Source organism: Anser cygnoides, chromosome 8 (assembly GCF_040182565.1).
Source record: "Anser cygnoides isolate HZ-2024a breed goose chromosome 8, Taihu_goose_T2T_genome, whole genome shotgun sequence".
Classification (NCBI taxonomy): domain Eukaryota; kingdom Metazoa; phylum Chordata; class Aves; order Anseriformes; family Anatidae; genus Anser; species Anser cygnoides.
The window spans coordinates 13,558,110-13,574,875 of NC_089880.1; the positions used below are offsets into that span (position 1 = coordinate 13,558,110).

At 41.7% G+C, this 16,766-nt stretch overlaps 1 protein-coding gene across 7 annotated transcripts in view; it reads right to left on the reverse strand.

The window, feature by feature from the left end:
• The window catches only part of RABGAP1L (RAB GTPase activating protein 1 like), a 248,438-nt gene that overhangs the window by 68,904 nt on the left and 162,768 nt on the right, over nucleotides 1-16,766 (reverse strand). For 6 of the 7 annotated variants that reach the window (XM_067001789.1, XM_067001790.1, XM_048073418.2 and 3 more), the window contains one exon: nucleotides 11,443-11,484. In XM_067001789.1, coding sequence (XP_066857890.1) covers nucleotides 11,443-11,484 — 42 coding nt within the window. Of the gene's footprint in view, nucleotides 1-2,657; nucleotides 3,279-11,442; nucleotides 11,485-16,766 lie in introns of those variants that run through there. The other variant, XM_048073424.2, reaches the window with a different exon arrangement.

Consider the following 16,766-nt stretch of genomic DNA (forward strand, 5'->3'; position numbering starts at 1 on the left):
CTTGTAGAACCTGCAGTGTAACATGAAGGTATGGGAGGTGTTTTTTCTAACCTGATGGTTCCCTTCCCACTGGTCGCAGCAGACTGCAATGCTGCATGTTGCACGATTTTGCGCTGCGCTGCCCTTTGACCTGAGATCTGTTAAATGGCTCCAAGAGGAGGAAGTTGACCTGCTGAGCTTCCAAGGTGCACCAAGATGGGTGGACTTGGAATCCAGGACGGGGACAGATGGACTGGCAAAGCTACCCTGCCACCGGTGCGCTGGCATGCACTTCCAACATGATCCATCAAAAGCCTCTTTTTACTGGCATCACTTCTACGCTCTTCTTTGCTGGGAAAGCTATACTGTCACAAATATTTTTTTTTCTGTTAAAATCTGTGTTCTCTGTAAAACACAGCTCGGTATAAAAGTGTCACAGGAAAAAAATATAATCTGACTACAGGCAAAAGTTTTCAGAAGGCCTAGCTGAGGTTTTGTGCACGATGAGTTGGCATCCAGCAGGGATCCTCTGCTTGCCCACTGCCTACAGACAGCAGTGCACCTCTGCTCAAAATTGCACCAGTGTTTGTGTGCAGATCCAGACTTAGGAAAGGTAATGTTCATTCTGCCCCATAAAATATTGATGAATGTGTGCAAGAGCAAACAAAAAATCTCCTAGCTCTACCCACCCACAGATATCCCCAAGGGGAAAAACCCACACAGAATTAGTGCTGTTCCACTTGCTCGTCATCACATATAACTGATGCCAGTGAGCAGGTGATCTGAATTTTTCTGAGGTTACAGATTATATTTTTCAAATAACACTACAATGGTATATATTCTGCCTGTCATAGGCATTTATTCCCCAAACCACAGCAGAGGAAGATGCTTATGTATGCACAAAAGAATCTAGTTCTTAATTTCATGAAAGTCCAAGGTTTGGAAGTATCTTTAGTTCTGATTAAAGTACAAATTCTTGGTCCTCAGGCTTTTCTAATTTGTTTAAAAATCATCAGAAACAGCCTCTACTCCTCCATGGAATGGGTATATGTCAGAAGGGATATATGTCAAAAGAGGTATATTTAGCTAATAAAACCTGGCAGAAAACCACATTCATTTCACAAATCAAGGTTCTTTAATAACACAAGCATTGTTTGTATTGTTTTGCCTTTTTTCTTCCCCCCCACCCCTTTTTTTTAAAATAAATAAAATAATGTCATTCAGCAAAGCTCAGATGTCTGGCTGCTGAAGTACACTGAATTCCCTGGTATGCCCTATCAGGAGGGCCAGCTCCAAAGCCTGATTAAGTCAAGTGAAAAAGAGCTTTGTGTGTTTGCCTCTGCTTCCTTAGAGCTCATCACAAGACAATTCAGAATGATTTGGCAGTCCTTGCCCAGGAGACCAACAGCACTAAAGCAGCAGGATGGGATGGAAGAAGGTTTAGGTGCACTTTGAGCTAGACTGGCATAATGCTTACAAATACAGCAGCTTCAGCCATGCATTATTAGCCCTTACGGCAGGCACTACGCCCAATTCTACAAGTGCCTGTAGGTATCCAAATTCATCTTCACTTTACTAGCAATTTAAGACTTTGTGAATATTGTACCTACCATCTCACAACGTTTGGAACACACAGGCTCAGCTACCCGCTTTTTTTTTCTTTTTTTTTGAGCATCTTACAATACACAGATCACCGTCATTTATCCGAGGGTACTGCAGAACACAGAGCAGAGGTTCAGCAGCACGATGAAAATGCAAGACAGGTCACTCCATAACACCACAATACAGGACTACACAGGGCGTGGAAATGAAGGAAAGGCACCAAACCACAAGAACATGGTACAGGTCAGCAAAAGCACTCTTTTCCCAGGCATCACATTAAAATGACATTCTGGTGTCACACCACTGAGCAGGCATGCCCCAGGGCTGTAGCTCGGTTTATGGCACCCCAGAGCAGACCCAGCTAGGGCTAGTTGCCGACTTTCGGATTCTCTGCTATTTTGTGGCTTTGGGTGTGTTTTGTACAGCAGCAGCAATGATGAAGGCGTACTGTGTACCATAAGATGCCATGCCAATTTCAGGCCATTTCACACACAGACATCAGTTGCTATGACAGATAAAAACATCTTTAACAATTTATTTCCCAGATAATTCCACACACGTATTTTAAACTTTTTTTACACGGTGTCACCTGCCTTGTCAAAACCAAATATAGAAAGAGCAGAAAACCAAAATACATCAACACAGCTTAAATGCTATGAATGCTTAAAACAAACCTTTAATGTCACAAGTGTAAGATTTGAACTGCAGAGAATTAACGCACTTTCCATCAGCACCTAGAAGTAGACAGGGCATGCTGCTTATCTGCAGTCATTGCAGAACTGAGAACAAAAGCATTCACAGCTTTAAAAAAGATTTTTGGTAATGCAGACCTGGTCGCGACCCTTCGGGCTACTGAAGGAGTGGCACTGGCTCCCACCAGCAGGACCTGTGTTCAGCCCTCCCAGGCTACTGGGAAGAAGAAAGAGTCGGTGCTTAGGGTTGTGAGAAGCCAAAGAAAAAAAAGAAGGGACCTCTCACACCTCCGTTCAGCATAAAGAATCCTGGGGGGAAAGCAGGTTTGGGAGGAAAGATGGCAAATTCACAATGAATTTAATTTCAAGAAAACGTGATCTCACCGCAAGCAGCCGAGGCACAAACAGGCGATGCCCCATCCCCAGAAGTTCCAGCACCCGACATGCATACTCATTCACCAGCTTGCTTCTCTCGTCATGCATGTCCTGTGACTTTTTGACAGGTGGTGTGAGCTTGGCAGCTGGGGTTTTGCAAGGTACCCCTTCTTCCATGAGCAGTAAGTAGTAAGTATCCAGAGTGAGAAGAACAGGCTTTTAACCACAATTTCAAAAAGTGCAGTGCTAGAAGAGCCAGACTGAGCTCTTTGATATCGGTTCAGATGGGCGTCTACAGCACAGCAGACACTCTCAAAACGAGAAAAGCATCTTTGCTAAGAATCAAGGAAAAATATGATCCACTGTGCTGGCTCAGCCAGAGTCCGAAGTAGATTTGAAAAAGAAACCAAAGAAAACATGGATCTAAAATGTACCTAAAAAGCAGAAAAATGGCAGAAAATGAGTGCAGGAAAGCTCTGACAGAAGGAAAGCAATGGAGAGCTCTCAGGGCTCAGCGTGTCTGAGACTGTGCGTGTGAGCAGACAGCAGCAGCAATAAGAGCAATAAAGCCAGGGCAGTTAGGAAGCTGCAAAGAGAAAAGGATGAGCTCATTGCAAGCTCGGATCCGTGACAAGCGTGGCGGCTGCTGCTGCTGCCTCTTGCTGTGCATCAGTAATGAAGGGGTAGGAGAGGAGGGGGCTGGGAGGGGGTGAATGAGCATGCAGCGTGCGTCTCGGGGGAGAATGCCGTAATAAGAAGCCAATAGTGAGCGGCTGGACGGATGAGCTCCCCCTCCCCGTCTACCTTACATCAATTCAACTGTGACGGGTTTTGCTGCTGGATCCCAGGCTCGTGTATATGAACCGCGTCCTCTAACGCTCGATGTTTAGGGAGAAATCAGCCTGCCAGGCACTGGAATGACTTTTGGTCGATCTGCTTCTGAATAACGCAAGCACAGACAAAGTGCAATCCGGAGCCGGGCAGGTAGGGCAGAGACCCTCCTCCCTTCCAGGCCGCCGAACAGGAGAGGGGCAAGGACACCGACAGGGACTGCTGGCGAGGAGGGCAGCAGCCGGCTTGTGAAAAGCCAGGAGACGTAGCCTAGCCTGCGCAGGATCGAGTTAAATAATTTAAATAACGATCATTTCCAGCACTGTCTTCTCCAGAGGCGTTTCTAAACCTGGATACAATCAGTAGAGAGGGGATGATGTCAGCATGTGCATTTCAATTGGTTCTAGAAATTAACTGCACGTTTGTAAGGAAAACGCTGTGATGTCACACATTAAATTGCCTCGCATCTTCCCTGTGCGGGGAACAGGCCAGGTGCCTCTGCCATCTGGTTAAGGACAACACAGTGGGCTATTACTGCGGTTCTGTATTTTAGAAAGCGTGTTTTTATGCTGCTTCCCTTTTGCACTGCCTAATTATAACCTGGGCTCTGTAACAGAACAATACACTTCTCCATCACAGCGGTGATATCGCACAGATTCCAACACAGAGAAAGGCGATAATTTAAAATACTGCAAGGAGATCTGGAGATCTAAAGCACAGTAATTGCAAACACTTCTGCAAATACATTATTTTTGATATAAAAGCCATTTGTCTATCGTGTCAAGAAAAATCATTTAAAATACTAATGTAAAGTAAAAATCAGTAGCTTGGGTTTGCTGAATTGAAATAAGAAAGATGTTCACAAGTAGTTCAAATATGAACATTAGTTTTAATATGCCACGAACAAGCATAAATAAAAACTGCAAAATGCAGAGAAAAATAAATTCATTTCATACAGTCTGGTACAGCACCCATACTGGACTCCTTTCTAATACAAGCAAGTTTTCTTGGAAGAAGAAATGAAAAAAGGACGATATCACTGAAAATCTCCCCATGCACATGGGTCACCTTGGCTCAAGGAGACACGTGAAGCAGGTGGGAGAGTGGATGCAGCAGAAAGAGCAGAAGTCACAGGTCAGAGACAACAGCTGACAACAACGAGGCCTCAGCGAACTCTCCTGGGGCAAAATGGGATTGAAGTTGACTAAAGCACCAGCAAATTTTGTGCAGTATTGAACGAGCTCTTTTATACAGGTTGCCACCTGAAAGCTGGTTGAAGAAGTACCGCAGGCTGTGAAACACTGCCTTGCAGATGGAGCAGAGCACAGAGCAGGACTGTGAAGAGAGAGGTGATGGCGCTTCTGTCCAGGCTGGGCTTGTGCTCTGTGCATAGGCAAGGACCACGACCGGTTATACATCACAGCTTGAAGTCCCACCTCACTGAACTATGTTTGTAGAGCAAAGGGGTTTAAAGAAAAGAAAGTAGATCTTTATATTTTTTTTGGAATTTTTCAAGTGCTTACATCTAGCTTAAACACCTGCTGGCACGCATGATATTCAAGAGACATCCAGGTTCTATCCTCAATATGGGAATGAAAATATTACTCAAAATATTAAAAGGAAGAAATAAGAGCGTTCTGTTGTGTGCTTTGGGAAACAAGGAAGATACAGAAGTAACCGGCAGCATAGGGGTGAATGGGAAGAGTCCGTGGTGACCAAACACAACTTGTGTGCAGAGAACTCAGAGTGCTGTCCATATAGAAAGCCTTAATTTTTTTCTTGCATAAATCAAGCTTAATAAGCTACTAGCTCTCATCTTTACAGAGTTTCGCATATGGTTCACTTTGGGTAAGGTCTGGGCTTATGAATAATGGAATGAAGTGATTATTAATTAAAGTCTTTAATTCTAGAAAGTTGTAATAGGATCCAATAGTTACAGGCTAAATCCAGATGAATTCAGGTTAGAAATAAGGTTCAAATTTTTAGGAATGAGGAAAATTAACTACAGGACTAGCATCCCAAGGGATGTGGTCTACTACCATCATTACAATTTTTACATCAGGCCTGGATTACTTGTTTAAAAAGAGGTCTTGAAAAGTTCCAAAGCTTCACAAAAAAACTGAATTATCAGCTAAAATCCAACGTCCAGTGTTTATTAGGTTTTTCAGCTCTCATTCTACAAAAACTTTGTGGCTTTCACTGTTGTTGTTGTTGTGCCTCTTCTTTGGAAGAGAAGGTGGGGGGGAATATCAAAACAGTACGTGGGAAAAAATGATGCCAGTTCTTCACACAGCATAACAGTGATCTGTCATTTAGATTTGCAGTTTGAGAATTTTTACACTCCCTGCCATTCTCAGATACTTCCACATCCTAATTGAACACTGCATCTTATTTTTACCCATGTCTGATGAGGAATTGTGATTTTCCTTTCATGTAGACTTCACTGTTCCTATCTGTGCCTTCAGCACTGCTCTCACCCCACCGATAGCTTGCTGTCCTGTATTCTTCAGAAGGGCCTTACTGAAGTCAACTTAAAACCTGAAAATGGCCCAGAAGGCAGTAACTTGCACACAAAGTAGAATATCATACGCTAAACACCTATTATTTGAGCTTTGATTTCCATATTGTAGACTATCTGGGCTTTTAAGTACAATTCTCTGTTTCTGGCCTTCCTATCCATGCAACATCCATACCCCTGGCACTGGGTTATACACGCGTGTAAGTGCCATGGATTCCTTTCTCCCTTTCTGCTTCCCCTGCCCACACACTCTCCACATTCTCCCATAGCCCAGCCAAGTGTATCTTCCCTCTGTCCCCATCTTCCCTGCAAAAGCACCGCTAGTCCTACCTCCTATCCTGTGCTTTATGTTGACAAGAATATAAAATGTTTATGATAATGGGGCATGGTACTGAAAGGTCAGCACTGAGATACACTGAACATTTTCATAATTGCTATATCAATTGCTAATTGCCTATGTATGATAACATCTCTCTTTTCTATGTCAACTGTCAGAAAAAAAAAAAGGAATTGGATTGCCTTTAACATTTTAGTGTTTAGTGTTTTAGTGGCGAAAATAACTGGCTTTGAAAAGCTAAATGGAATCTAAAACTAAGAGAATAAAATAGAAAGCTCTCTTTCAAGTTTATTTTTATAAAGAATAAGACAAATTCCGCACCAGAACAACTCAAAATCCATACCAATTACATCATGCCCACAATGAGAGCTTTACCTTTTATCTTATCAGAAATTACTTTGTCCTTTGTGTTCTCCAGGTCTAATCACAACTGTGTAATCTGAATTTAGTGACGTTTACATCTTTAACATTATTAGAGAGAACACAACAAAGTTAATTTTCGTGGCAATAGTGATCTGTGTTGGGGTCCATGCTGGTTAACCTGTTCTTAAATGGCTTGGAAAAGAGGGAGAATCTCGAGGTCACAATGTTGGCAAATGTTACTAAATTATTCAACGTTTTAAAGACACGGGATTACAGTAAAGAATTGCAGAAGGACTGTAAGAGACTGAATGACTGGGAAATAGTACGGTAAATTAGAAGTCAATGTAGACAAGTGTAAATTGATGCAAACAGGGAAAAAAATATCAATTTTACATATAAGTGATAGCTGACAATTGCTACTCAGAATGAATATAGTGGCAAGTGAAGACGGCAAATGAAGATAGTGGCAAGTGGTAATTTCAGCACCAGGCATGTGTTGAGTGACAAAAGGAGGCTTTATCCTCAGGGATGGGACACCGGCTATTTGGGTTACAACACAAGCCACATAGCTCCCTGAAGAAATACGTGTAACTTAACCACGAACAACAGAATCCAGTGCCTACAACACTGAATCACTACTCTGGCTATCTTTGCTATGTCTGCTTCACATGAGCATAAATTTTTGTGCTATGCCTTTAACACAGAACAAGATTTCAGATCTGATTTTAAAGTTCTGGGTTGGCATTAAGTGGTAATGCAGGAGATAAATCACAGAAAAAATCCAAGACAGATTAGGTCAAATGTCTATTCAAAGAAGTTAGTGCCTTGGAAGTGAAATAACAAAATTTATAATCTGTAATCTGTTAATTAAGAAGTGAAATGTAAATGTGTATTTTGGTACAGAATAATTTTATTCAAAATTTTTGCCCTTACTGAAGTCCTCCATACCTAAAGTGGTGAAACAGGATTTGTGGATCACACTGGTTAATCATGAATATTATTCCATACAAACATATGAGAACAATACAATCCTAATGGTAATCAGATAAAGTAGATTCTTCTAGAAATAAGGAATACAACGTCAACACAGGAAACACAACGCAACCTCTCTCAAAGATCCCGTCATTCACATCCAAACAGACGAACACAGATTTGAGCAGATGCAGAAGACCACTACTAAGATATTCAAGAGTTCAAGAATACCAAGAACATTGATTTGCTTAGTAAAGAAAATGATTGATATCTATAAATACTTGAAGGTGATAAACACCAGCATGTCTCTGCAAGAGGGCTATTTAAGATAAAGGACACCGTTGATCTAAGACCAGGGAAGTGTAAAAAGCTCAGTAGTAGGTTTAGACTGGAACGAGAGTAATGCAAAAAGCAAAAAATGGCCTTCCACCAACAATATTGCTGCTATTACTAGCTTATAAAATGGCTGCCATGTCATGTAATGGTGCGATTCAGCAGAGAAGCATTTCTTTGGCCCAGAAGGTCCTTTACAGTCCAGATGCAGAATAATATAAAAATAACAAATACTCCTCCTAAGCCTGGGCAATTTAGAAACTTTTTTTTTTTTTTAAAAAAAAAAAGGGAGCCTTTGTATCAACTACTTAAATTAACAGAATCACCTGCTGTCCCTCCCACTGTAACTGGTATTCTTCCTAATCTGTTAGGCACACACTGGCACAAACAGCACTGAGACTGAAAGGTGGCAACAGAAATAACCAACAACCACCGCTGCCTTGTTCACGTAATATACAGTTACCGTCAGAGAGCGTAGAGTGAGCAGGAGCCTAAGACCTCAGAGCCCCCGTCAGAAATGCTGCTCCCATTTGCCTGAGTTCAAGGAACAACACACATCAGTACTGACTGTAAGACAATATACCTACTGAAGTGAAGCTCTATACGATAAAGGAACAAATACTTTATTTGTTTCTTACTATTTTCTACGCATTTCAATTTGAATATCATGTACTTTACCAATGAAAACCATGGCTTTCCTCTGGCATTAAGCTATGCATTTTTAATGGTTACACGGATGAAAGCGCTGTTTCAACAACCTAGCCGTTGAGTGTTGCTATGAGCCACAAGCTAGGAGCAGAGCATCCCCTGGAAAGAAAGCTAGGACGTAGACTTATCTTAAAAACCTGTGGTTCCTTCTTATGTTTCCAGTTAATGAAACTTCCTCTCCTTGTCAGTCGGTAGTAACCTAATCTAGAGCCTGATTTTTCCACATCACATATTTTAATACTTGCCTCATTTTGCTAATTCGAAACTAAACCATGCATTTTGCTTTTTATTTTTTTCCCGAGGTAGCAAAATCAGAAACTTAAGTTTATGGAAATAATTACAGAAATATGCAAATATGAAACAAAGCTTATTGCTTTTTTTTTTTTCTTTTCTTTCTTGCCATATGTGAAGATTTTCATGTTTATTTTGTATTTTCCAACAAGGAAACTAACTAGCTGATGACAAAAGAGACCTGAAAATATGCTGGCATTGGAATGGTTCATTTTGCTCTGTCACTCTCAGCTACCAGTCTTAATGGGGATTTTGCAAGTGAAAATACCAATACAATGTTGCTTGCTGACTTGTTCTGAACCACACTTGTCTATGCGGCCTTTCTCAACACTAGGGCTCTTCTCACACCCCAGTGCTTCACCATGTTTTCCGATGCTCAGCAAATGAAAAGTAAGGGATGTCTATGCTATTAGCTCAGCTCGCTGAATGTTAATTCAGGTGCAGTCTCAACATGACGTAACTGAATGATTAATGTCAAATTGCAAAATGCTGCCACCAGCTGGATAGCGTGACTGGTGAGCACACCGATGAGCAGTGCCTGCTGAAGCGACATGCATTGGAAAGCATAGCATTGGGATGCTACACAAAAACAAGACTCTGTTTTTACTTCGATAAATCAGATTAATGCCCTATTACAAATGATGGCCTCCGTGGCTAAAGAGCTTTAATCTGCTAGCTGCTCATTGCTGCAAACATACTCAGAATGTGGGAGGCGGAAAGGGAAAGGATTCCCCTCGTGTCTTAAATACGTGTTTATTTTCTGCAGCGAGATGCTGCGGGTAATTGGTCACAGAAGTAGTACTGTCGTTTCAAAACCAACAGCCACTCAATTTAAATACAAGCAGCTGGTTGTAACAATGAGAAACTGCACTGAGTAAGAGGAAGATCAGTCTAAAAGCTTTCTGTTGTTATTTAGTGAGGGATTGAGAAGCACACACTTCACAAAAATGTGAGAAAATTGGCATTTGCAGAGTAAAGACTCAGATATTCCACTGATGATTTCTTCCAAACTGAAACTAATATACGAGATTGAGGATGAGAACATAATAGCTCTGTTTTAACATAGAACAAATCCTTAAGAATTGTTTTCATCTGCTTCAGAATCAGCAAGAAGCACGCCCTTAGAAACTCACAGCTTTTAAAGTTGTTGTTCTGCAGCACTGGTATTCACATTCTTCAGCTTAAAAAGACCAGTAAAATAAAGGACATTGTCTCTAATGGTTAAGAGAGGTTATGAACACATCTGGACAGGAAAAAATTATTTCAGCTCTCCAGGTATGAAATTATTTTACCTCCTAACAGAACAGCAATTCCTGCTTGAGAGCAAATCATAATGTTAATTTGATGATAGACAATCACCAGCCCTGTGTTGGTACTACTATGGAAATGTGCTCTGATGTGAGCGCTTCTGATTTAGAATCCTAGCCTACTTAGCTGTATCTTCTTCATAGTTGTTTTTGGCTGTGGTACAGAAATAGTTTCTCAGGATAATACTTCCCTTACCATTTAGAGCTCATTATTACCAGAAGAGGCAGATAGAGAATCCTGCATAAGCACAAGAAGAATCCCTACAAGCAGAATTAGAAAACAACTCTTAAAACTCCTTAGCCTAGAAAATAGTTTTATAATAACACTAACAAAATACTTCCTTGAATTTTCCTCTCCTGGAAAGGCCAAAGAGAAATGTTCAACTGGAAAAACAGTGTACTGTGGAACGTACATAAAATAAAAAGACTGAGCATTTTCTGTTAAAAGAAATTGGGTTTGAAAAATAAATTTCCAGTATGACTTGTCTGAGTTAAGGATTTTAGTCTTTTCTAACCCTCATCACATTTTCTAAAGAGTTGTTCTGACCGCTGGGTGTACACCCAGTCTCAAAGCCAGGCTGCATAACTGCATAACTGCACAACTTGTGAATGTTGATGTAAGTTAATTTTGAGCTGTCTTGCTGGCATCAAAAGGACCAGTGGTTTACCTAGAGGTTGGAGGGGTTTTTGTGCTTTAGGTAAACTCTGTTCACCTAAACCAAAGCTAGAAGTTACCCATTTCATAAAAGGCTTCCATTCTTCTCTTGGCATTACAAATACATTTAATACCAAATAATATTCAAGTACTTTTCTTGCGTATTGATATGAAAGAACCCAGCTACAAAAGAAATACGTTGTGAAGTGAATCATAATTGTTTTCTAAATAGTAATTGCACATAAGACACTTAAATCCTGAGACTGCACTCCTTGTTCCAGGAACTTTGGAACATGATTAAGTTTAATAAAAACAAATCTACCATAAGTATAATTCTGAAGACATCTCTACCTATGATATTTCTCCTCTACTCCCTCCCCCAGAAGTCCCACCATTATCGTTCCCTTTCAACATGATACATTCAGCTGGAGAAAACATTCCATACAGTTGAATAAAAAAGCTTCTGATCAATGGCTTACCTTTAAGAGAGCCAAGGCTACATGAAAGATTATGTTCATACCCTGAAAAATAAGAAGAAAGATTTCAGTCATTCCCCATATACAAATCTCTTTTCCCTATCACTTATCATTATGTAGCATCTTTAACGAGATACTGCAAATCCCTAGGAAATGCCTCTCTTTTCTCTGCTGCACTTCGAAGTTCATCGTTAAAACCCCAAGGCCCAGCTTCCAAACTCCCGGCTGGGGAAAATAAAGGCTCTTGGGAGCTTTTGGAACCTCCCTCTGTAATTAGCCAGGTGCCTTGCATGTCACAGGACATCCCTCCAGATTTTCGGTTCCTCCCAATATTTTTCATGAACAGTGCAGAATATTGTCATAAGCAGGTTCTCAAGAAAATGTAATAAGCGTTCTAGATGATAAGATTTTTGCCTAGTAACTGGAAGCCAGGATTAATCAGGTAAAATCTTTCACACAAACTGTTAAAGCAACAACAAAAAAAAACAAGTACAAAATACACCTGGTAATAGCCTAAGTCAAAACCATTTCATAGGTCAGCAAATCAATATCTGCATCAAATAGTCTGCTTTCTGGTTCACAAAAGCTGGAAACACATGTATACAGAAATCCATTCGGTAAATGACACAATGGCAATGTCCAATCACTTAAAAATCAAAGAAAGCACACAGCGCTTCATTTACTGACTACAGAGGGGTGAAAAAGACTACATTTACACTTGTTTTACACAAAAATCTGAAATACCATTCCTCCGCTATTTTTCAGCATCTTTTTATTTTGACAACCGAGAGCCTGAGATTTTCTCAGGGGCCAGGGGAGCACACACACTGAAGGATGCCCCGTTAGAGCAGCTTAGCTGAAAGTGCTCCTGGGGTCTGGATGTACAGCCGGCCAAGGGCCAGCAGCCCCACTGCTGTGTACACCCCCCTCTGCCTGGCAGTGGCAGCTGTGCCTACCTACCTGGGTTACTTAACTTTATAAATAGCTTCAAGATCATCCAAATATGAAAAATACCACATGCAATTCTTATTTGCTGTGTTATCATAGAACCATAGAAACATTAAGGTTGGAAAAGCCCTCCAAGATCATCAGCTCCAACCATCCCCCTACCACCAATATCACCCACTAAACCATGTCCCTAAGCACCACGTCCAACCTCTCCTTAAACACCCCCAGGGACGGTGACTCCACCACCTCCCTGGGCAACCCGTCCCAATGCCTGACCGCTCTTTCTGAGAGGAAATGTCTCTCATTTCCAACCTGAACCTCCCCTGGCACAACTTGAGGCCGTTCCCTCTAGTCCTATCACTAGTTACCTGTGAGAAGAAGCTCAACCCCAGCTCCCCACACCTTCCTTTCAGGTAGTTGCAGAGAGCAATGAGGTCTCCCCTGAGCTTCGTCTTCTCCAGACCAAACACCCCCAGTTCCCTCAGCTGCTCCTCACAGGACTTGTGTCCCAGGCCCTTCACCAGCTTCGTAGCCCTTCTCTGGACATGCTCCAGGGCCTCAATGTCCTTCTTGTAGTGAGGGGCCCAAAGCTGAACACAGCACTCGAGGTGCGGCCTCACCAGAGCAGAGTACAGGAGGACGATCACCTCCCTGGTCCTGCTGGCTACACTATTCCTGATACAAAACCAGGATGCCGTTGGCCTTCTTGGCCACCTGGGCACACTGCTGGCTCATGTTCAGGTGAGCATCCATCAGCATCCCCAGATCCTTTTCCTCTGCACAGCTTTCAGCCACTCTGCCCTGAGCCTGTAGCACTGCATGGGGTTGTTGTGGCCAAAGCACAGGACCTGGCACTGAGCCATGTTGAACCTCATCCCATTGGCCTCATGTCCTTTGTGTTCAGACTGCTGTATATTGCAGTATATCCTGGATTATATTTTACGTATCTTCTTGCCTGCTTCTTTAATGGAAAGAGAAATCTTTCTTTGTAACATCTTTCAGAGTAGATATCTAAAAATGTCTTAACAGATTTGCACGCAAGTGATACTGTCATCATATACATACAGTGCCTTGAACGGATTTTACCATTAATTAGTCTTGGAAATGCTCCTACATCAGACATAATGAATATTGCAACACAATGAATTACTTTGTAATTTGATGCATCATCATTAGGATAACAAACTGGCTTTTTCCACTAGAGGTCACAATTGCAGCAGGACTGAACTAAAAAAGCGTTCATAGGAAACTTTTTTCCAAAGGGGATAACAAATGTTTCAAATACAATAGTTATTTTGCTCCTTATACTTCATTTTAATAGAAAAAATGTCTGGCTGTGAATTTCAGTCATGACACTGTTAACACCAGAGCACCAGCAGCAGTGAATTAAGTTCACAGCACTCCCACTTCTATTTCGAATACCCACTTGAAGCCATCACTTCATTGTACACAGTCATGGCACATTAACAACTATTATTTACTAACAGAGAGGATTCAATATGAGCATTCAATGTATAAATGAGAGTCACAAGCTATCACAAACATTCTGTTTTCTTTCTAACTAACTGGTTGATCAGATTTTGTTATTTTATGACTAGGTACAACGTATACCTGTTGGATTACTGAGGAATTCATGTCCTGTGTATTTTCTGGCACTAGCAAGAAAAACAAAAAGAAAGAAAAAGAAAACCAAACCAGCCTTCATTTATTTTTTAAATATTTTTTTCTGACTTGCCCGAAACTCACATTGTTCATGAACTCAAACTAATCACACTCCTTCCTGTTTCTCCTCATGATCACTCTTTGTATGGAGAACAAATGTGGCAGAAATGGGTTTCCTCCTGTCTTGAGGATCCCCAGCTCTTTTTCCTGCCCCACCAGGCACCGGGTGGCTCTCAGACTCCCTAATGTTATATTAGATGTTCAACACACAAACACCCAAAAATGAGAAAGCCAAAAGACTTAAGATGTTCACACAGAACTGCACTGGCACCTCGTTACTCCTGAGGCCAGAAAGCAATCTGCACCTTTCCCTTTCCTCCACAGGAGAGGTAACTCCCACACCAAGGCAATATTGCAGAGCAGAGGCAGCAAGTGGTGCAGGCAATGGCAGCTCCATGCTGACCAGCTTGGACTTTCTGCACCTGAAGGATGAATACTCACTGACAGCTGGGTGAATTGGAGGTGGCATCTGGCAACCCTCAGGAAGGCTTCTGCTCAGGTGTTTGGATTTCCAGCACAATGCTTTACATTTCCAGTGCAGCACCTTACCCACCCATTTTAAAAACTCATTGTGTAACCACTGATCCGCATACTTGAATGACTTTTTCCTAGCGCATGGAAGACTGTTCTGATATAGCCAAGTTTAATGATTATGATTATGAAAAAGGAGGCTAGCTCAGCTCGTTTTTTCCACAATCTCTTATTTAAAAGCCTACTTCATTTACAACACACTGATTTATAAGATTCAGCTTTAACTCCTCCATCTATTTTAGAAGCAGAAGTACCAAAAATATCAATGTGTACCAGACATATAAATCATTGCTAGCAATATCCCTCCAGCAATTTTATAATGGAAAAATGAAAGTACATACAAATCATCCACAACTGGGAAAGAGGAGTGAGCCCATATTAAATAAGCTTTAGACAATTACTCTTTAAAACCAAAGGTCCTATGTTTAACCCATTTTGAAGTAAATGCTTTAATGTCATGAAGATCTCATCTTAATATTAAAAACATCCTTGCAAACGTGAAAGTTGTCAATAATTACCTAAACGCTCACTTGTTTAACATGCAACAGCCAAAATTAAAAATATTCAGGATTCTAAACCAGAACTGTTATTAGAGCACAGGAACGGTTGGGGGCCTATCATTGTGTCATATCATTCCTCACGCAGCCATTCTCTTCTTTCCCAGCCCGAGGGGTTCACTGATGCTGCGCACGTGCTGGAGGGGTGTACAGTGTGCAGCTTCAGACATGAAGCCCATGGGCAACGGCCCCAGGAGCACGGTGTGTGGATATGCTCCTCCACAGCACTTTTAGTTAGCATTTTGCAGAAGGCCCAGCAGCTCCTACGACAGCCTGTCTAGAGGCTTATCTGTCCAGTCAAGCATCTGCGCAGTATCTTCTTTCTTCCAACAGGTGTTATTTATGAACCCTCTTAAGCTTGTGTAGAGCCCTCAAGCACTTTCATGGGTATCTTTATGCTCAGGACTTCTGGACAATAAACAAACCCATCTCAAAGCAGACAACTCTCTGCTATTCTGCAGTCAAGGAGGCAAGAGAAATGGAAATGTTCCCTGTCCTGACCCTTGTGCTATCTTACAACCTTCTAAGGCTCCTGCTTATCATGCACCCGTTTGTTTGAATTTATGTCAAAAGACTGTACTTTCCATCAGGTTCTAGCTAATTCTCATGAGCAAAACCCTGAAACCGTATCTCCCGAGACTCTAAAAATATAATGCTTCAACTGCATGATACACGTACGCTGACATTAAGGCTGGCTTAAAACAAGTGGAAATCTTATTATGTTAACTTTCTTCTAGTGAGAGGTTTTCCCCGTTCCCTAACACCCTCTGCAGCCGTGACTCCCTGTGCAGACAGAAGCCCTCCTCGAGGTGCCCTCAGTTCGACTTCCTGTGCGCTTTGAAATGAGGTGACTTTCGCGAAGGCCTCAAAGAGGATTGGAAACAAGGAGTAACAAACAAAAATGGCAAAGAGCCTATTAAAGTGGTCTTATTTGGTGTGATTTGCGACAGAAAGGGTGCTAGTGGCTTCCTGTAGAAGCGAGGAGGCACAGCTATCCATCTGACCTAGCAAAACTGCCAAGTGACAGGAAAAAAGGGTGTTGAGGGAGCAGAAAACTTACACAGGCCAAACCTCACTGGCCTAGTGCAGGAGACAGAAGAGTTAGGCCAAACAGTTTAATCACACAGTATCTAGACAACAATTGCCCAGGGGACTTTGGAATTTATCATGCATTTTAAAGCTTTGCTTAGCTGACAGAAGCCTATTGGCAAGTTAGGCTACATTAAATACTAGCAACGATCCCTCTCCAGCCCAGATCATCTGACAGACCTTCCTCTGGTTACAGGGCAGCACCCCCGCATCATTTCCACAAATAAAAGGAAGTGAATCTCTTCAAAGAATGTATGAGAAATTCATTTAACATGAGCGCCCTTATCTGTGGCTTTGTTCCTAGATATGAGTGACATGTAGCGGGAAGTAGGGAAGATATCGATACAACATTCCCTGAAGCTCCACACCAAGTGAAGAAGAATGTACAAGCACTTAAGCATGGGCTGAGAAGTCTCAAGACTCACACGGCATGTCATCAAGAACCAGTTAACCTGTTCTTGTTTTCTAATAACTGAATTT